Raw genomic sequence first — 20,806 nt, 5'->3', positions numbered from 1 at the left:
CTACCAGCCCGAGTTGCTCCGCCTTTCAAGAGCTCTGGATTGTGGGATATGGAGTTCACAATGTGGCAAGGCATGGCAGTGTTCAAAGAGAGGTACTGGATTCGGACTCGGTTTCCCTGCAACCACGGGAAGCTCACGGGCCATTGGCTTAGCGGGGCGGATCTGGTCTCGCTTCTCCCCGCCCCCATGACACAATAGCAGCTCCCTCCAAGATGGCGGCAGCGACGGCAGACCCGGGAGCTGGGAACCCACAGGCTGGGGACTCCTCCGGCGGGGGCGCTGGGGGCGGGCTGCCGTCCCCCGGGGAGCAGGAGCTGAGCCGGCGCTTGCAGCACCTGTACCCCGCGGTCAACCAGCAAGAGACGCCGCTACCGCGCTCCTGGAGCCCCAAGGACAAATACAACTACATTGGTCTCTCCCAGGGCAACCTCCGCGTCCACTACAAAGGTATCGGCCCGTCAGGCTGCGGGGAAACAAGGCTGGAGAGCGTCTGTGGGGTGTCTGCTGCCAGGCCCGTTTCCCATTACTTCCCTTTCCCTGCCTAGGTGCTCCAGGTTAGGCCTTGGCCCTTTCAGAATGTCCAGGGTGATGAGGCTGACCGGGCCGAGGGTTAACTGCTTGTTTTCTGTCCTGAGACACCTGCTGTCAAGAGAACCGCAACAGGTGTCCAAACCCAGTGCTGGGCCGGACCTTCCACTCCAGGGCTTCCTTGCTTATCCTAGGCTGTCTCCAACCCCAGCGGGACCCTTCGCCCCTGCTTAGAAGAAAGGGGTGGTCACATCCCTACCATTAGCCTGAGGCTCATGGGCTTACCCACCTGCCAGGCATCCCTGACTGGGTCTGGGGTTCCGTGCTAGAGTTTGGGGCGTGTCTTCCAGGTCGGCCTCCTCCCTTCCCTGGTCTCCCAGGTGGGCTTTCTGGATTCTAAGAGGCAACCAGCAGCACTTGGGTATCTCTCATATTGCCTATACCCTTGTTTTGTTTGTATGGACAGTGTCTTAGGCAGGACTACTATTCTCAGGAGGAGATGAGGCAAAGGTGGAAGGTTTATGTGTTTACTCAGTTGTCTAATGATTCCTTGGACTGTGTAAGTGCTTCCTCTGGCCACAGAGGAGTGGAGTTGCCATGGAGGATCTGCAGAAGAATGAGGCTTCCATTTGCATTTCCTTCTGCTGAAATTTCTTGCTTGCCCTCTCCTGTTAGGTCATGGCAAAAATCACAAAGATGCGGCCTCAGTGCGTGCCACCCACCCCATACCTGCTGCCTGTGGCATTTATTACTTTGAAGTGAAGATTGTCAGCAAAGGAAGAGATGGGTAAGTCTCATGACCACCCTCTTTCCCCTAACATGGAACTGATCCCTGTGGTCAGAGTTCAGGTCCCTTGGCTGGCACTTGTTGCTGATATGAGCTGTTGAGCTGCATGGGTCTGGGCTGCCTCTGTTTCCTGACTGTGGGCATGGTCTAGTCTAAGCAGCAGATCTTGATGGAAAGTGGGTGTGTTGGGGGTAAAGCAGGGGTTTCTTTTCAGTGGTGATATAATTTGATCCTAGAAGATTAGGCAAACAAGTAATAAGTTTACTTTAAAAATTTTGTGTTCAGAATGGAGTTTCCCTCATGAACATATGGTGTTTTTGTGACTTCCTTCCTTTCACATTCTTGCTGTACTCATGAGGTTCTTTTTTATGACATTGAGTCATGTAGAGGCCCTGGTAGCCTTCAAAGGGATAGTAGAGTCTTTGCAGCATTCATGAAAGCTGTTGTGGCCACTAGCTTGTCATCTCAGGGTAAACAGCATACACATGGTCAGAATCAGGTGACCTTGCTGCTCATAAACTTGTTTTTCAGTCCAAGGACTTGAACAGTACTAGTTGGACCAGCTTTAGGAAGGTCCTCATTAAAGTTAGCATTAGGAGCCAGGTGCGGTGGCTCACGCCTGTAATCCCAGCACTTTGGGAAGCTAAGACAGGCAGATCATCTGAGGTCAGGAGTTCAAGACCAGCCTGGCAAACATGATGAAACCCTGTCTTTACTAAAAGTACAAAAAAAATTAGCTGGTGCATGTAATCCCAGCACTTTGGGAGGCCTAGGTGGGCAGATCACGAGGTCAGGAGTTCGAGATTAGCCTGGCCAACATAGTGAAACCTCGTCTCTACTTAAAATAAAAAAATTAGGCCGGGCACGGTGGCTCACGCCTGTAATCCCAGCACTTTGGGAGGCCGAGGCAGGTGGATCACGAGGTCAAGAGATCGAGATCATCCTGGTCAACATGGTGAAACCCCGTCTCTACTAAAAATACAAAAATTAGCTGGGCATGGTGGCACATGCCTGTAATCCCAGCTACTCAGGAGGCTGAGGCAGGAGAATTGCCTGAACCCAGGAGGCAGAGGTTGTGGTGAGCCGAGATTGCGCCATTGTACTCCAGCCTGGGTAACAAGAGCGAAACTCCATCTCAAAAAAAAAAAAAAAAAAAGAATACAGAAATTAGCTGGTTGTGGTGGCAGGCACCTATAATTCCAGCTACTCAGGAGGCTGAGGCAGGAGAATCACTCGAACCTGGGTGGCAGAGGTTGCAGTGAGCTAAGATCATGCCACTGCCCAGCCTGGGCGACAGAGTGCGACTCTGTCCCCCTCTCAAAAAAAGAGCATTAGGGAGACTTCCTATTTTAGGGTGATCCAAGCAGACACAGAAAATCATAGGGGAGATATTTAATTTTTCTTTTTCTTTCTTCTCCCAGTCTCCCTTTTTTTTCCAGTGATTGCAACAAAGCAGGTGTTTAAGTTATGAAATAACATGACTGCAGCTACTTTAGAAAGGCTTTCCTCGGCCGGGTGCGGTGGCTCACGCCTATAATCCTAGCACTTTGGGAGGCCAAGGGGGGTGGATCACCTGAGGTCAGGAGTTTAAGACCAGCCTGGCCATCTTGGTGAAACCCCATCTTAAAAAAAAAGAAAGGCTTTCCTCATCATACTTTAGGTTTGGTGTTGGAAATTTGCCAACCCACCTAGTGACTGTGCCAACACTGTGTGTTCTTGGACATTCAGAACTTCTTTCTCCTAGGGACCGTCCCCTTTGTGATGCATGCAGAATGCCTGCCAAGGAACTAGGCTGGGGGCAAGACTGCCAGAATCAGAGCCTTGCCTACTTCCTCAGTGATGTAACTTCTCTGCCTGAGAGGCTCTGTGGTATTGGGTAGATCCTGGGGCTTCAGCCCCCTGATCTTCACTGTTGGGAGCCAGGCCAGCATCTAAGCTGCCTGAACTCCAGAATTCTATGCCTCTGAAATTTTCATCATGGGAAGCTGCTGCATCTCTCTCTCTCTCTCTCTTTTTTTTTTTGAGACGGAGTTTCGCTGTTGTTACCCAGACTGGAGTGCAATGGCGCGATCTCAGCTCACCGCCACCTCCGCCTTCTGGGTTCAAGCAATTCTTCTGCCTCAGCCTCCCGAGTAGCTGGGACTACAGGCACGCACCACCACGCCCAGCTAATTTTTGTATTTTTAGTAGAGACGGGGTTTCACCTTGTTGACCAGGATGGTCTCGATCTCTTGACCTCGTGATCCACCCGCCTCAGCCTCCCAAAGTGCTGGGATTATAGGTGTGAGCCACTGCACCCGGCCTCTCTCTCTCTCTTTTTTAATTTTTAATTTTTTTTAATGAGATGGGGTCTTGCTCTGTCTTCTAGGCTTGAGTGCAGTGCAAGATCACAGCTCACTGTAGCCTCAACCTTCTGGGCTCAAGTTATCCACCCACCTCAGGCTCCTGAGTAGCTAAGATATAGGTGCCTGCCATTACACGTGGCTTTTTTTTTTTTTTTTGAGATGAAGTTTTGCTCTTTTGGCCCAGGCTGGAGTGCAGTGGTACGATCTTGGCTCACAGGAACCTCTGCTCCCAGGTTTAAGTGATTCTCCTCTCTCAGCCTCCCAGGTAGCTGGGATTACAGGCATCTTCCACCATGCCTGGCCAATTTTGTATTTTTAGTAGAGGTGGGGTTTCTCCATGGTGATCAGGCTGGTCTTGAACTCCCGACCACAGGTGATTCGCCTGCCTTGGCCTTCCAACGTGCTGGGATTACAAGCGTGAGCCACCATGCCCGGCCTAATATTTTTTATTATTTGGAGAGATGAGGTCTTGCCATGTTGCCCAGGCTGGTTTCAAACTCCTGGGTTTAAGTGATCCTCCCACCTTGGCCTCTCAAACTGCTGTGACTAAAGGCATGAGCCACCACACCTGGCTGTCTTTCATTTTTATCCCCATCTAGTGCATTTACAGATAGGAAAGTTAAATTTATGGGAGGGCTTCAAAGCTCCTATTTTTTCCTTCCACCATCTGATAGAAGCACATATATATTTAGCATATGAACTAGTGTGAATGAGAATGACCTCTTAAAACGAGCACCTCAAAAATAATGTTGACTAAAATGGTAGTGCTGGAGTCTCATATTGCCAGAGAAACTGGGGTTCACTTCTTAAACTTGTAGGGAGGAAAATGGTTTTCTCCTAGTCTTTATCATAGATAACAGCTGAGCTAGTTACCTAGTTAGAGCGCAGAGACCAACTTCAGAAGGGAAGTGCTTACACTTAGAGACCTGGATTCTTTTTTTGTTGTTAATGAATGAGAGCTTTTTTTTTGAGACGGAGTTTCGCTGTTGTTACCCAGAGTGGAGTGCAATGGCATGATCTCAGCTCACCGCAACCTCCGCCTCCTGGTTTCAAGCAATTCTCCTGCCTCAGCCTCCCGAGTAGCTGGGACTACAGGCACACACCACCATGCCCAGCTAATTTTTGTGTGATTAGTAGAGACAGAGTTTCACCTTGTTGACCAGGATTGTCTCTATCTCTTGACCTCGTGATCCACCCACCTCAGCCTCCCAAAGTGCTGGAATTATAGGAGTGAGCCACCGCGCCCGGCCGAGAGCTTATGTTGCTCAGGTTGGCCTTGAACTCATAGCTTCGACTCCTCAAGCGCCAGGACAACTGGCCGGAGCCACCGTGGCTCCTGTCTTTTTGTATTTTTTGAGAGATGAGGTCTGGTTATGTTGGAGATCTGGATTCTTTCAACTGGCTTTTAACATTTTCAGTTTTAGTGGATCTTGCTGGAAAAGGCCCTGTCTCATGTTAGATTGGTGAACCGTAGGTGTTGACTGAAATTCTAAAGCAAGGGGGGCATCGTCAGGTGTGGTGGCATGTGCCTGTAGTCCCAGCTACTCTGGAGGCTGAGGTGGGAGGATCTCTTAAGCCCAGGAGTTCTGGGCTGTAGTGCGCTATGCCGATCGGGTGTCCACACTAAGTTCAGCATCACCTCCCGGGAGCGGGGTACCACCAGGTTTCCTAAGGAGGGGTGAACTGGCCCAGGTCAGAAACAGAGCAGGTTAAAACTCCCGTGCTGATCAGTAGTGGGATCACGCCTGTGAGTAGCCACTGCACTCCAGCCTGGGCAACATAGCGAGACCCAGTCTCTTAAAAAAAAAAAAAATTAAAAGAAAAGAGGAAAAAAAAAAAAAAGGTGGACATCTATTCCCAGCATTTTACATGTGGTATGAGGTAGCCATTGAGTTGATCTGGAAACATCAGTTTTATTTTATTTTATTTATTTATTTGAGATGGAGTCTCCCATATTACCTAGGCTGGAGAGCAGTGGTGCAGTCTCAGCTCACTGCAACCTCCGCTTTCTGGGTACCAGTGATTCTCTTGCCTCAACCTCCCAAGTAGCTGGGATTACAGGCATATGCCACCATGCCTGGCTAATTTTTGTGTTTTTAGTAGAGATGGTGTTTCACCATGTTAGCCGGCTGGTCTTGAACTCCTGACCTCAGGTGATTTCCCTGCCTCAGTCTCCCAAAGCACTAGGATCACAGGCATGAGCCACAGTGCCTGGCAAGAAAACGTAAGTTTTAGAAAGGTCTCAGGTCATGTATGCCTGTGGTAGCCTGCATCAGTTGACCACTGTTAGATGGCAAGAGTATGAATAGCCCCTCATGGTCTCTTTACAGAATCCCTGAACGCCTTCTCATGGCTAGGATGCAGCCAGATGTTAGTATGGGCCAGGTATGGTTTTGAGGAGGTCAAAGGCAGTTACACAGGGCAGGCAGACATCAACTGGCTTATTTCCCTTTTCTTGTAGTGGTTTATAATTTTTTTTTTTTTTTTTTTGAGACAGGGTCTTGCTCTGTTGCTCAGACTGGAGTGCAGTGGCATGATCACAGCTCACCGCCACCTCAACATCCTGGGCTCAGTTAGTCCTCCCGCCTCAGCTTCCTGAGTAGCTGGGACCATAGGCATGTGCCATCATGTTTGGCTCATTTGCTTATTTTTTGTAGAGATGGGGGTCTCACAATGTTTCCCAGGCTGGTCTTGAATTCCTGGGCTCAAGTGTGTCTTCCACCTCAGCTTCCCAAAGTTCTGGGATTACAGGCATGAGCCACCATGCCCGGCTGATTTAAAAACAAACAAACACAAAAAAACGATTTTATAGAGATGGGATCTTGCTGTGTTGCCCAGGCTGATCTCCAACTCCTGGCCTCAGGTGATCCTCTTGCCTCAGATGATCCAAAGTGCTGGGATTATAGGCATAAGCCACCATGGCCGCCTCCCATGGATTTTGGAGGTGTGTTTTTGATCCTGGTTTACTCCATTACCCAACCATTAACTGATTGTTTAGCTTTCCTGTCTTATCTAGTTTGATGCTCACAGCATCTCTGGCAAATGGCTAGAGCAGATAATAATGTATCTACCCATTTTGTGAGTGATCCCTGGGTCCCTAGGACATTTGGTGGCCTACCCTGGCTGCCGGGCTTAGGGTATGCAGTGGAGTAGCCTGACTTATCAGATGTCCTCGCCTGATCCTAGACACACATGTCCATGCTGCTGCTGCCTTTCCCCATTGTAGCTATTGCATTCCTTCCCTGGGTAGATGAAGGAATGTTCTGTTGGATTCCTACCAGATTGCAGTGTTCGGGGACAGAACTGAAAAGTCCCCTTTTCATGGTGCTGTGAGGGGCTAGAGAATTATGGCATGCTCTGTGCCAAGCTCAATCAACTTACTGTTCCATTTAATCTGTAAACTTGCTTTCCTGTAGATTTGAGTACACCTCCTTTGTAAAAGGTATTTATAAACCTAGTTGTTAGTGTCATTGTTCTCTAGAGTGTCCTTTGTTCTGACAATATCTTCTGTAGAAGAACTCACTAAGCTAGTCTAATAAGGAAGGTTTCATGTCAAGATTTCACAGAATATTTATGTATACCTACTATGTGCCAGGCCCTACATTAGATATAGGGAGAACAGAGGTAAAGCCAGCACAGGTCAGCTTTGTCCACGGGGAGCCTGTGGCCCATTCAGTAGAGAGTGGACTGAAAATCTTTCTGCAAGAGGAGACAGAGCCTGGGAATAGTTGTGAGGGATGAGTAGGAGTTCTCCAGCAGGTGAGACCTGTTAGACCTATGAGTCTGATGGGTAACTAGCTTAACATCTGGGTGCTAGGCTTTCTGGGCACTCAAGTATAAGAGAGCACTGTGGAGAAGGAGGGACTGTGTTTGAGCTAAGAGGTTGGCACAGACTGATGGGTTTCAGCTGCATTTTGCCAAGTCACCAGAGCTGTGAACTCGGGGAGCAGATCTGGTGGGGCGAGGAGACAGCAGAGCACTGCCAGTGGTGCCAGGAGATAAGGGCATCTAGGTCTGCCTTTCTAGGAAGCAAAGGAGGGCCTGAAGCTGAGGGTCCCTGGGGAGGACCTGTGGGTGTCCCTGGCTCTTAGTGATGACACATGGAGGGTGTGGCTGGCTAGGCTGACAGATGCTCCAGCATGACCCTCAAAATAGACTGTAACATCATCCCAGCAGCAGAGGCCTCCTGACATGTGATGGTTGCTTTACCCAAGAGCAGTAGGCTTGGGCTAGAGCACTGGATGGCATGAGGGGTGGGGGCATTCTCCTCTGTAGCCAGTGCCTGGGTCCAGGCCCAGAGCAGGGGTCTCTGACCACAGCCAGCCAGCCTTCCCTTGCTCCTGCAGCTGACTTCCTTTGACCAGGCAGCAGTGCGCTCATCCATTCATTCAGACACCAGGGCGCGGTACCCATTGTTTTGTCCCAGCCCCAGCCTGGGCCCCAGGAGCACAGGCATGAGGCCCCACAGGTGGTATCAAAGGGTCAGTCCACAGAATATGCAATATCTAAGGGTGGCCTGGAGGATGGGCTTTCTTCTCTTCCTCAGAGTTGGAGGAAAACTTCATAGAATCATAGAAGAGGTGACGATGTGGGCTCTGGAAAGAGGAGTTAGAGTGTTCCCGGTGAACAAAGTCAGAAGCAGATACTTCAGGCAGAAGAAACTGCGTAAAAAGATGTGAAGTGCAGAGCATGAGGGCAACAGGGCCAGACTGAAAATACCTGTGTGTGGCCAGGCGCGGTGGCTCACACCTGTAATCCCAGCACTCTGGGTGGCTGAGGTGGGTGGATCACTTGAGTTCAGGAGTTCAAGACCAGCCTGACCGACATGGCAAAACCCCATCTCTACTAAAAATACAAAAATTAGCCAGGCGCTAATAATAGTGGTGGTGTGTGCCTGTGATCCCAGCTACCTGGGAGCCTGAGGCAGGAGAATCTCTTGAACCTGGGAAGTGGGGGTTGTGGCGAGCTGAGGTTATGCCATTGCACCCCAGCCTGGGCAACAAGAGCGAAACTCGGTCTCAGAAAAATAAAAAAAGAAAATACCTTGTGTGCTGTGGCCAGGGAGTGTGGGCTTTATCCTGAGGGCGGTAGCAGTGTGGGGGGTCTCTGGATCTAACCATACTTTTGAGAGTGAAGAAGAGACTCTGCCAATCTGGTTCAGCCAGGCTCCTCTGGCCAAGAGCCCTGTCCAGAGTGGGCCAGTGACTTTAGGTCCTTGGCTCTAGGGCAGTTTTCTCACAGCGGTTGTCTTTTTTTCTCTTGGCTGGCCCCTCTGTATGGAGAGAGGGGTGGGCTGTGAAAGACTGGTAGCCACGAGGCTTGTTGGAGGTGAGAGGACTCTGCTTGTGCTGGAGTTCTGGTATTTTAGTTTTGCCAGCTCCTATCTGAAAGACAGTAATGTCCCATGTTTTATACACAAGCATCTCCCTCTCATGAGCCAGAATCAGCCAAAGTGATTTTCTATGGATAACTAGAGAGCCACTGTTAATTAAGAGATCTTAATTAACACAATCTCACCTGCCACAATCCTGTCTGGGGGGCCATGTAAGCTTGGGCCCTTCCAGCCAAGAGACAGCTGTCCCTGGCTTGTCATCCTGGGTCCCCTCATCCAGTTCCAGTCTACATGGATTGTACAGCGCTGTTGAGAAGTTTGGTGCTCATATGTCATCTGGGGAAGGCCTTGTCCTGCCTGCCCTGAGAAGTAGGTGCTGTGCTTGTCCAAGGCAGGTGCAGGCCACGGTTGTGCCCCGTTTTCCCTGACTTCCCCCCTGGAGCTAATGGCCTTACAGGTAGATGCTGAGCTTTGGGCTGCACTTCTCTTCAGGTAACCCATTGTGCTATTTGTGGAGACATGAAATGTTTGGGTACTGGAATATCGGGCAAGATGTTTGGGTTCTGGAACATGGGGTAAGAGAACTGGAGTCTGGATGTTACCCCCCCTTTTTTTTTTCTTTTTGGGACGGAGTCTCGATCTGTTGCCTAGGCTGGAGTGCAGTGATACAATCTTGGCTCACTGCAACCTCTCCCTCCCAGGTTCAAGTAATTCTTCTGCCTCAGCCTCCTGAGTAACTGGGACTACAGGTGTGTGCCACCATGCCTAGCTAATTTTTTGTATTTTAAGTAGAGAGGGGGTTTCACCGTGTTATCCAGGATAGTCTCTATCTCCTTGACTTCGTGATCCACCCGCCTCAGCCTCCCAAAGTGCTGGGATTACAGGTGTGAGCCACCATGTATGCCCAGCCAATTTTTAAATTTTTGTAGAGACAGGGTCTTGCTATATTTCCTAGGCTGGTCTGAAACTCCTGGGCTCAAGCGATCCTCCTGCCCCAGCCTCCAAAAGTGCTGGGATTATAGGCATGAGCCACCACACCTGACCTGTGGCCACTTTTCTGGTAGGGTCTCTTTCACTTTATGTTGCCACCCAACTGTGAGCTGAGAGTGGGGAGCATGGTTGCTTTCTTTATAGCTGGGGCCTTCCTTGATCAAGGATTAGCTTTTAGAGAAATTCCTAGAATTCATTTCACCTTTCTGCCCCAATGGTGTTTTCGTTCTCTGGAACTTTTGGTTGTTTCCCTGTATGGGTCACCATATAAGGGAGATTCCTTGTTAGAAAGGAAGCAGGAGCTCATCAGGCTAGAGCACAGGTGGATGAACCTAGCAGCCCCATGTGGCAGGCACTGTGTGCCATTCATATTATGGGGCCATTGCGAAGGAATAAAGGGCCCCAGAGTGGGTCTGTGTGGTGGAGTCAAGTTGGAAAGAAGGGACTCACCACTGGGAGAGGAATGGATAATTATGTCTAAATGCAGAAATTCTATTCGAAATCTGCACAAAAAGTCTGTGTAACTCTAGGATGATTGGCGTTGTGACTTGGTGTGGAACAGAGCCCAGTCTTTCTGTCACGAAGGGGCCAGAACAAGAGGCTCTATACTGTGTAGGGAATTTGGGGAAGAGCTGGGGAAGCCCTTGGCACCCCTCTTATGCCATTTCTTCTCTCTTAACTCTTGGACTTTGAGATGGCTTGGGGTCTCAGGGGAATTTAGTTTAGGTCAGGATGGCAAGTGTGAAGGCTCCAATACCCTCACAATACCCTCAGCTTCTATGACCAACATTATTGATTGACAGTAGCACTCGTTCTTGTCCAGACAGAGCCCAGAATTTTTCTTAATGCACGGCACACCAGGCAGCTGTAATTTACTGGTCCAAGTTTTATCATGAGATGAACTCTACAAGCCCTCAGGGTGGAGGTGGTTGAAAGATAAGTGGATAGAGGCCCAGGTGGTCTGAGGGGCTCAGCTTATTTCTTCTAAAGGAGAGTTCCAAGGCAGAGCTGAACCACGAGGAAAGAAGCAGAGGGGTTGGTTTCCTGAGTATAACTGGTTCTAACCCAGTTTATAAAGCCATGTATCTGAAATTGGCATGGACTTTTAAAAAAATATAATGCACTGTTTTAAAAGCTTGCACCAGGAGTTCATCAGTAGTTATATTACTTTTTTTAAAATTCAAAATAGGCTGGGCGTAGTGGCTCATGCCTGTAATCCCAGCGCTTTAGGTGGCTGGGGCGAGTAGATCACCAGGTCAGAAGTTTGAGACCAGCCCAGCCAACATGGTGAAACCCTGTCTCTACTAAAAATATAAAAAGTTACCTGGGCATGGTGGCAGGCACCTGTAATCCCAGCTACTCGAGAGGCTGAGGCAGGAGAATCTCTTGAACCTGGGAGGCGGAGGTTGCAGTGAGCCAAGACCAAGCAACTACACTCCAACCTGGGCAACAGAGCAAGACTGTCTCAGGCCAGGCACAGTGGCACACACCTGTAATCCCAGCATTTTGGGAGGCTGAGGTGGGCAGATCACCTGAAGTCAGGAGTTTGAGACCAGCCTGGACAATCTGGTGAGACCCCCGTCTCTACTAAAAATACAAAAAATTAGCCGGGCATGGTGGCACATGCCTGTAATCCCAGCTACTCGGGAGGCTGAGGCAGGAGAATCGCTTGAACCTGGGAAGTGAAGGTTACAGTGAGCCGAGATTCTGCAGCCTGGGCGACTGAGTGGGACTCTGAAAAAAAAAAATCAAAATATTTTTATTTTACCTATAGAAAACATTTATTTTAATTTATTTATTTATTTGAGGCAGGGTCTCACTCTGTTGCTCAGGCTGGAGTGCAGTCGTGCGATCACAGCTCTGCAACTTCTGCCTCCCATGCTTAAGACATTCTCCCACCTCAGCCTCCTGAGTAGCTGGGACTACAGGCACCATACCCAGCTAATCTTTGTATTTTCTTTTTCAGTAGGAAAAAAAAGGGGTTTCACCACCTTGCCCAGTCTGGTCTCCTTGGGCTCAAGTAATCTGCCTGTCTTGACTTCCCAAAGTACTGGGATTACAGGTGTGAGCCACTGTACCTGGCCTTTTTTTTTTTTTTTTTTTTTTTTTCAAATTGAGGCAGGGTCTCACTCTGTCACCTAGGCTGGAGTGCAGTGGCAAGATCATGGCCTGAAATTTTTTTTTTTTGAGACGGAGTTTCGCTCTCATTACCCAGGCTGGAGTGCAATGGCGCGATCTCGGCTCACCGAAACCTCTGCCTCCTGGGTTCAAGCAATTCTCCTGCCTCAGCCTCCCGAGCAGCTGGGACTACAGGCGTGTGCCATCCTGTTGAGCTAATTTTTTGTAAAGATGGGGTTTCACCATGTTGGCCAGGATGGTCTCGATTTCTTGACCTTGTGATCCACCTGCCTCGGCCTCCCAAAGTGCTGGGATTATAGGTGTGAGCCACTGCGCCCAGCCTTGAACATTTTTTTTACTGTTAAAGAATATGTAGGATTTTGCCCAGGTGTGGTGACTCACGCCTGTAATCTCAGCACTTTGGGAGGCCAAGGCGGGTGAATCACAAGGTCAAGAGATTGAGACTATCCTGTCCAACATGGTGAAACCCTATCTCTACTAAAAATACAAAAATTAGCTGGGCGTGATGGTGCGCACCTGTAGTCCCAGCTACTTGGGAGGCTGAGGCAGGAGAATGGCTTGAACCTGGGAGGCAGAGGTTGCAGTGATCTGAGATTGCGCCACTGCACTCAAACCTGGCGACAGAGCGAGACTCTGTCTCAAATAATTAAAAGAATATGTAGGATTTTTCAATACCTGATAAAGTCTACATTTAAAAAATACATAGCAGGCCAGGTGTGGTAGCTCATGCCTGTAATCCCAGCACTTTTTTTTCTTCAGCTGGGGAAACAAGAGTGAAACTTCATCTCAAAAAAAAATTACAAGCCAGCCGACTCAAGGCCAGTTTGCGGATGAACATCTGTAACTGGAGAGTTAAGGGTAGTGTCTGGATACCTGAGGACATTTGTCATGTCTATACACTGCTATGCTTGTGTGCTTCAGCTCTATAATTACACAGGGCCAGAGAGGTGGAGGTTAGGGCCCGAAGCCTACCGGATATGGGGACTAATGGGAATTCTCTCACATTAAGCTGGGGCATTAGTGGTGACACCGTCTTGCTAAGGACAGTGTATTTGGGTTTTTGAATGTGGCAGGTGCTAGAAAGTGAAGGCTTGGTACTTGAAACTCTATCAGTACGTTAGTGAAGGCACTCAGAACCAAGGATGTGTATAACCTGCCTAGGGCCACCCATAGGGGCTGTTCTGCCTCTTTTGTCTGGTGATCTCTCCAGGTGCTTTGATAGTGCTGGCGACATTGGGCACACGAGGGTCTCCTGACCTACATCCAGAACCACCTTTCTCCATGTGAGCACATCCTAACTTGAGGCCCCTTTGCTTTCTGGCCTATTCTTTATTGGATAGTGCTGGAGCCCAGGCCACTCATCTCTATAATGCCCTTCCTCCCAGTGGAGAGCCTACACAGAATTGGGCTTAGTGGGTGACTGCATGGCTTCCTGGGGCAGGGGTGGGTATGGTTGCTTGCTAGCAGCCAGTGTCAGGATGGACTGTGGCTTACTTTATTTATTTAGTATTTATTTATTGATTTTTTTTTTTTTTGACACGGAGTTTCAGTCTTGTTGCCGAGGCTGGAGTGCAGTGATGTGATCTCAGCTCACCACAACCTCCACCTCCCAGGTTTAAGCGATTCTCCTGCCTCAGCCTCCCAAGTAGCTGGGATTACAGGCATGTGCCACCACACCCAGCTAATTTCGTATTTTCAGTAGAGACGCAGTTTCTACGTGTTGGTCAGGCTGGTCTTGAACTCCCGACCTCAGGTGATCTGCCCACCTCAGCCCCCCAAAGTGCTGGGATTACAGGCATAAGCCACCGCGCCTGGCCTATTTATTTATTTACTTTTTGAGACAAGGTCTTGCTTGCTCTGTCACCTAGGCTGGAGTTTAGCGGTGTGATCATAACTCATTGCAGCCTCAAACTCTTGGACACAAGCAATCCTCCTGCCTTGGCCTATCAAAGACTGGTATTATAGGTGTGAGCCACCATACCTGGTATGGACTGTGGCCTTAAGTGGGCCCATTAGACTATGAAATAAAATTCCTAACACTGAATATTAGCCCTCATTTCAGATGGTGTTTTCCCTGAACCATCTTCCAAGGATCATTTTGTAACTGAGGTTTCAGAGTTCCCCTTTGTTGTAGAGGCTGTTGATTTCTTTATCTGGGACAGATTCTGATAGCAGTAAGATTGCCAGCCTGCTGAGCTGTGGCTAAGGTATTAGGTGTCAAGATGAAACTGTCAGGTGAGATTCCAGGAGCCCCTGGGAGGTCTGGGGTTGGGGGTAGTGGTGACTAGCCTTTCACCTGAGGATGGGCAGTGGAGCTGGTACTTTCCTGCAGCCCCCAAGTCATCTCAGCCCCAAGGCTGAGGACCTGGCCACTTCTTTCTTCTTCATCACTTCCTACCATAGCCCTTTGGGTGCGGGGACATCCTGCTAATGGAGCTTAAATTAAAAACGTTTGAGCCCCATTGGTTCCTGTATCTTATTCAGTAGTTCTTAAAAGTGCCCATAGCCTTGCCAGCCCACGAAATACACCTTCCTGGCCAGGCACGTGGCTCACGCCTGTAATCCTAGCACTTTGGGAGGCCGAGGCGGGTGGATCACCTGAGATCAGGAGTTCAAGACCAATCTGACCAACATGGCAAAACCCCGTATCAATTGAAAATACAAAAAGCCAGGCATGGTGGTGTACTCTAATCCCAGCTACTTGGAAGGCTGAGGTAGGAGAATCACTTGAATCTGGGATGTGGAGGTTGCAGTGACCCAAGACTGTGCCACTGCACTCCAGCCTGGGCAACAGAGTGAGACTCCATCTCAAAAAAAAAAAAATGATAAAAGGAAAAACAGTTGGGTCTTTACTCTTGTCATTTGCTCTGGGCTAAGTGTGGGATTTTGGGTTCCAACAGGGGCCAGAATACTCTTATGCTATCCATTGTGCTCTGTGCCAGGGCCCCCCTCACCTCATCAGGAAAAGCTAGATGCAGTCCGTACTGGTTTGCAGGGATGTAGGGGTGTTCTTGGTGTGTGTGTGTGTGTGTGTGTGTGTGTGTGTGTGTGTATGTTAAAATATACGTAACATAAAATATGCCATTTTATCCATTTTAAGTGTATAATTCAGTGGTATTAATTGCATCCACAATGTTGTGCAACCATCACCAAAATATCACTATCTATTTCTAGAACTTTTCCATCACCCCAAACAGAAACTCTGTACCCATTAAGCAGTAACTCTCCATTTCTCCTTCCTCCTAGTCCCTATTAACCTCTGATCTACTTTCGGTTTCCATGAATTTGCTTATTCTTGGTAGTTCAAGTAAGGAGAATTCTACAATATTGGTCCTTTTTTATCTGACTCATTTCACACAGCATTATATTTTCAAGGTTTATCTGTGTTTTGGCATGTTTTATAGCTTCATTTCTTATTTATTTACTTTTAAGAGATATAGTCGGCGGCTCATGCCTGTAATTCCAGCACTTTGGGAGGCAGAGGCGGGTGGGTCACATGAGGTCATGAGTTCGAGACCAGCATGACAAACACGGTGAAACCCTGTCTCTACTAAAAATACAAAAAATTAGCCAGGTATGGGGCCCGGTGCCTGTAATCCTAGCTACTCAGCAGGCTGAGGCAGGAGAATTGCTTGAACCCGGGAGACAGGTTGCAGTGAGCCGAGATAACACCATTGCACTCCAGCCTGGGCAACAGAATGAGACTCCATCTCAAAAAAAAAAAAATAGAGATATGGTCTTGTTCTGTTGCCCAGGCTGGAATGGAGTGGTACAATCATGGCTCACTGTAACCTTGAACTTCTAGGCTCAAGCAATTTTCTAGCCTCAGCCTCCTGAATAGCTAGGACTGCAGGCATATGCCGCCATGCCTGGCTGATTTTTTTTTTTTTTTTTGAGATGGAGTGTCACTCTGGTGCCCAGGTTGAAGTGCAGTGGCACGATCTCAGTTCATTGCAACTTCTGTCTCCTAGGTTCAAGCTATTCCCTTACCTTAGTCTCCCAAGTAGCTGGGACTACAAGCGTGTACCACCTCACCTGTCTAATTTTTGTATTTTTAGTAGAGATGGAGTTTCACCATGTTGGCCAGGCTGGTATTGAACTCCTGACCTCAAGTGATCTGCCCGCCTTAACCTCCCAAAGTGCTGGGATTATAGGCATGAGCCACTGTGCCTGGCCTGCCTAATTTAATTTTTTTTTGTAGAGATGGAATTTTGCTATGTTCCGCAGGCTGGTCTTGAACTCCTGGCCTCAAGTGATCCTCTTGCCTCAGCCTCCCAAAGTACTGGGATTATAGGCATGCACCACCACACCTAGCCTAGAACTTCATTCCTTTTTATGGCTGAATAATATTCTATTGTACTTATATATACATCACATTTTGTTTATCCATTCATCTATTGATGGACACTTAGGTTGCTTCCACCTTTTGTTTATTGTGAATAATGTTGCAGTGAACATTGGTGTATATACTGTTTGAGTTCTTTTGGGTATGCACCTAAGAGTGGAATTGCTGGGTCATATGATAATTTTTGTTTAACTTTTTTGGGGAGCTACTGAACTTTTCCATAGTGGCTACGCCATTTTACATCCCCACCAGCAGTGTGTGAAGGCTTTAATTTCTCTACATCCTTGCCAAAATGCCAGCATTTATTTTCTTTCTTCATTTTTTTTATTTTTTAAAGCCTTACTGTCTTGCCTAGTCTGATCTTGAGCTCCTGAGCTCAGGCAATCCTCTTGCTTCAGCCTCTCAAGTAGCTGGAACTATTTATTTATTTGAACCTCTGCCTCCTGGGTTCAAGTGACTCTCCTACCTCAGCCTCCCGAGTAGCTGGGATCACAGGCATGTGCCACCATGTCTGGCTAATTTTTCTATGGCCAGGCTGGTCTCAAACTCCTGACCTCAAGTAATCTTCCCGCCTTGGCTTCCCAAAGTGCTAGGATTACAAGTATGAGCCACTGTGCCTGGCCTATTTATTCATTTTTTTTCTCTAGATGGAGTCTAGCTCTGTCTCCCAAGCTGGAGTGCTCAATGTTGGCTCACTTCAATCTCCACCTCCTGGGTTCAAATGATTCCTCATGTCCCAGCCTCCTGAGATTACAGGTGCATGCCATTATGCCCAGCTGATTTTTGTATTTTTAGTAGAGACGGGTTTCACCAGGTTGGCCAGGCTGTTTCTCTTGAAACTCCTGACCTCAAGTGATCTGCCTGCCTCGGCCTCCCAAGGTGCTGGAATTCAGGCTTGAGCCACAACCATGCTCTTGGCCTGGAATATTTATTTATTTATTATTATTATTTTTTTTAAATTTTAGTTTTTCCTTCTCTTCCCCCGCCCAGCGGACGGAACTTTTAAATGATAGCTATTCTAGATATGAAGTGGAAACTCAATGTGGTTTTGATTTGCATTTCCTAATGACTAGTGATGTTGAGGGTCTTGTTTTTTTTTTTTTGAGATGGAGTTTTGCTCTTGTTACCCAGGCTGGAGTGCAATGGCACGATCTCAGCTCACCGCAACCTCCGCCTCCTGGGTTCAGGCAATTCTCCTGCCTCAGCCTCCTGAGTAGCTGGGATTACAGGCACGCGCCACCATGCCCAGCTAATTTTTTGTATTTTTAGTAGAGATGGGGTTTCACCATGTTGACCAGGATGGTCTTGATCTCTTGACCTCGTGATCCACCCGCCTCAGCCTCCCAAAGTGCTGGGATTATAGGCTTGAGCCACCATGCCCGGCCCCAAGAGGATCTTGTTATGTGCTTATTGTATGTGGCTATTTGTATATCTTCTTTGGAGAAATGTCTGTTCAAGTCATTTGCCTGTTTGGGGGGTGGTTTGTCTTTATTGTTGAGTTCTAGGAATTCTTTTTTTTTTTTTTTGAGACGGAGTTTCACTCATTCTCTTGCCCAGGCTGGAGTGCAGTGGTGTGATCTTGGCTCACTGCAACCTCCGACTCCCGGGTTCAAGTGATTCTCTTGCCTCAGTCTCCTGAGTAGCTGGGATTACAGGCATGGACAACCACATCTGGCTAATTTTTATATTTTTAGTTGAGACGGGATTTTGCCATGTTGACCAAGCTGGTCTCGAACTCCCGACCTCAGGTCGTCCACCCGTCTCAGCCTCCCAGAGTGCTAGGATTATAGGCATGAGCCCTGATGATATCTTTTGATTCACAGAAGTTTTATTTTTTATTATTTTTTTTTTTAGAGACGGAGTTTCGCTCTTGTTACCCAGGCTGGAGCGCAATGGCGCGACCTTGGCTCACTGCAACCTCCGCCTCCTGGGTTCAGGCAATTCTCCTGCCTCAGCCTCCTGAGTAGCTGGGATTACAGGCACGTGCCACCATGCCCAGCTAATTTTTAGTATTTTTAATAGAGACGGGGTTTCACCATGTTAACCAGGATGGTCTCGATCTCTTGACCTTGTGATCCACCCGCCTCGGCCTCCCAAAGTGCTGGGATTACAGGCTTGAGCCACCGCGCCCGGCCCACAAAAGTTTTAATATTAATAAAATTCAACTCGTGTATTTTTGCTTTTGTTCATGCTTTTTGTATCATCTCCAAATCCATTGCCAAATCCGAGGTCATGAAGATTTACCCTTGTGCTTTCTTCTAAGAATTTTATGGTTTTAGCTCTTTCCTTTTTATTTATTTTTTTAGTGCTACTGGGCCAGTGCCACATTTTTGGCCCAGGGTCTTACCGCTTATGTTGAGATCTTTTTTTTTTTTTTTTTGAGTTGGAGTTTCGCTATTGTCACCCAGGCTGGAGTTTAATGGCGCGATATCGGCTCACTGCAACCTCTGCCTCCACATTCAAGTGCTTCTCCTGCCTCAGCCTCCTGAGTAGCTGGGATTACAGGCTTGTGCCACCATGCCCGACTAATTTTGTATTTCTGGTAGAGACAGGGTTTCACCATGTTGGTCAGGTTGGTCTCGAACTCCTGATCTCATGAGATCCACCCACCTAGGCCTCCCAAAGTGCTGGGATTACAGGTATGAGCCACCGCACCCAGCCATATTTACATCACTGATCCATTTTGAATTATTATAATTATTTTTTTTTGAGAAAGAGTCTTGCTCTGTTGCCCAGGCTGGAGTGCAGTGACACAATCTTGGCTCACTGCATCCTCTGTCTCCCAGGTTCAAGTGATTCTTCTTCCTCAGCCTTTTGAGTAGCTGGGACTGTAGGCACATGTTACCATGCCTGTCTAATTTTTGTATTTTTTATTTATTTTTCTCACTCTGTCACCCAGGCTGGAGTGCAGTGGTGCAATCTTGGCTCACTGTACCCTCTGCCACCTGGATTCAGGCAATTTTCCTGCCTCAGCCTCCCGAGTAACTGGGATTGTAGGTGCCTGCCACTGTGCCTGACTAATTTTTGTATTTTTACTAGGGATGTGGTTTCACCATATTGGCCAGGCTGGTCTTGAACTCCTGACCTTGTGATCTGATCTGCCTGCCTTGGCCTCCCAAAGTGCTGGGTTAAAGGCATGAGCCATCACACCTGGCTGAATTAATTTTTATATGTGACGTGAGATTAGGGTTCAGCTTCATTCTTTTGCATGTTGAAATCCAGTTGTTCCAGCACCATTTGCTGAAGAGACTATTCTTTCTCCATTGAATGGACTCAGCACCTTTCTTGAAAGTAATTTGGCCATAGATATATGGGATTATTTGGACTTTGCTTTATATTCCATTGGTCTCTATGCATATCTTTTGCTAATGCAACACTGTTTTGATCACTGTAGTTTTTTAGTAAGTTCTTGAATTTAGGAAAGTATTTCTTCTAACTTTAGTCTTGTTTTTCAAAGTTGTTTTAGACCCCACTGTAAGTGATTTTAAGGATTGGCTTTTTAATTTCTGCAAAAAAGGGCTATTAGAATTTTGGTAGGGATTGTGTTGAATCTGTAGATCAATTTGGAAATTATTGCCATTTTAACAATATTGTCTTCCAATCCATGAACACAGGATGTCCTTCTGGTTTTTTGCTTTTTCTTAAATTTCTTTCAGCTATGTGTTTTTGTTGTTGTTGCTGCTGTTGTTTTAAGATGGAGTCTCGCTTTGTCGCCCAGGCTGGAGTGCAGTGGTGCAGTCTTGGCCTCCTGGGTTAAAGCGATTCTCCAGCCTCAGTCTCCCAAGTAGCTGGGACTACAGGCATGCACCACTGCATGTGGCTGATTTTTATATTTTTAGTAGAGATGGGATTTCACCATGTTGGCCAGGCTGGTCACAAAGTTCTGACCTCAGGTGATCCACCCACCTGGGCCTCCCAAAGTGTTGGGATTACAGGCATGAGCCACCGTGCCCGACCTGATGCCATCTTAGTGACTTTTTGATTGCTGTTCCAAGGGTCTTTCTCATCTTGGGTTTGCATCCAGGCACTGCACATTTACAGTGTGCACAGACATTTTTCTGTGAAGAATTGAAGTCTCTAGGTCAGAGCTGGGAAGGAGCTTAGGAGCCTTTGGCTTAACCTCTCCTCTTCTAATAAGGAACAGGAGATGTGGGTTGAAATCTAAGACCCACAGTCCTGAATTAGGCTGGAGTGTCTGAGACCAGCCTTTCAGAGTCAAGGGTGCTATGTTTGGTGTCCTGGTGTGAAGTGTTCCTGTCACCTCAGAACTCTTCACATGCCTCTATTTGGGAGTCAGGAAGAGAAGTCAGACTTGTTGCTAAAGGGGTTCTCTGTGCAGG

The 20,806-nt window shown here is 47.8% G+C and overlaps 1 protein-coding gene across 2 annotated transcripts in view; it reads left to right on the top strand.

Annotated features, from left to right (window-relative positions):
- Nucleotides 1–188: 188 nt before the first annotated feature.
- RANBP10 (RAN binding protein 10) overlaps nt 189–20,806 on the top strand; it is a 90,539-nt gene continuing 69,921 nt past the window's right edge. For both annotated transcript variants that reach the window (XM_008986073.5, XM_002761076.7), the window contains exons 1-2: nt 189–447; nt 1,204–1,315. In XM_008986073.5, the coding sequence (XP_008984321.1) occupies nt 213–447; nt 1,204–1,315 (347 nt within the window). In that variant the 5' untranslated portion in view covers nt 189–212. The remainder of the gene's footprint in view (nt 448–1,203; nt 1,316–20,806) is intronic.

The sequence above is a fragment of the Callithrix jacchus genome, chromosome 20, assembly GCF_049354715.1.
Source record: "Callithrix jacchus isolate 240 chromosome 20, calJac240_pri, whole genome shotgun sequence".
NCBI classification, from domain to species: Eukaryota; Metazoa; Chordata; class Mammalia; order Primates; family Cebidae; genus Callithrix; species Callithrix jacchus.
This window is presented reverse-complemented; position numbering and strand designations above follow the sequence as displayed.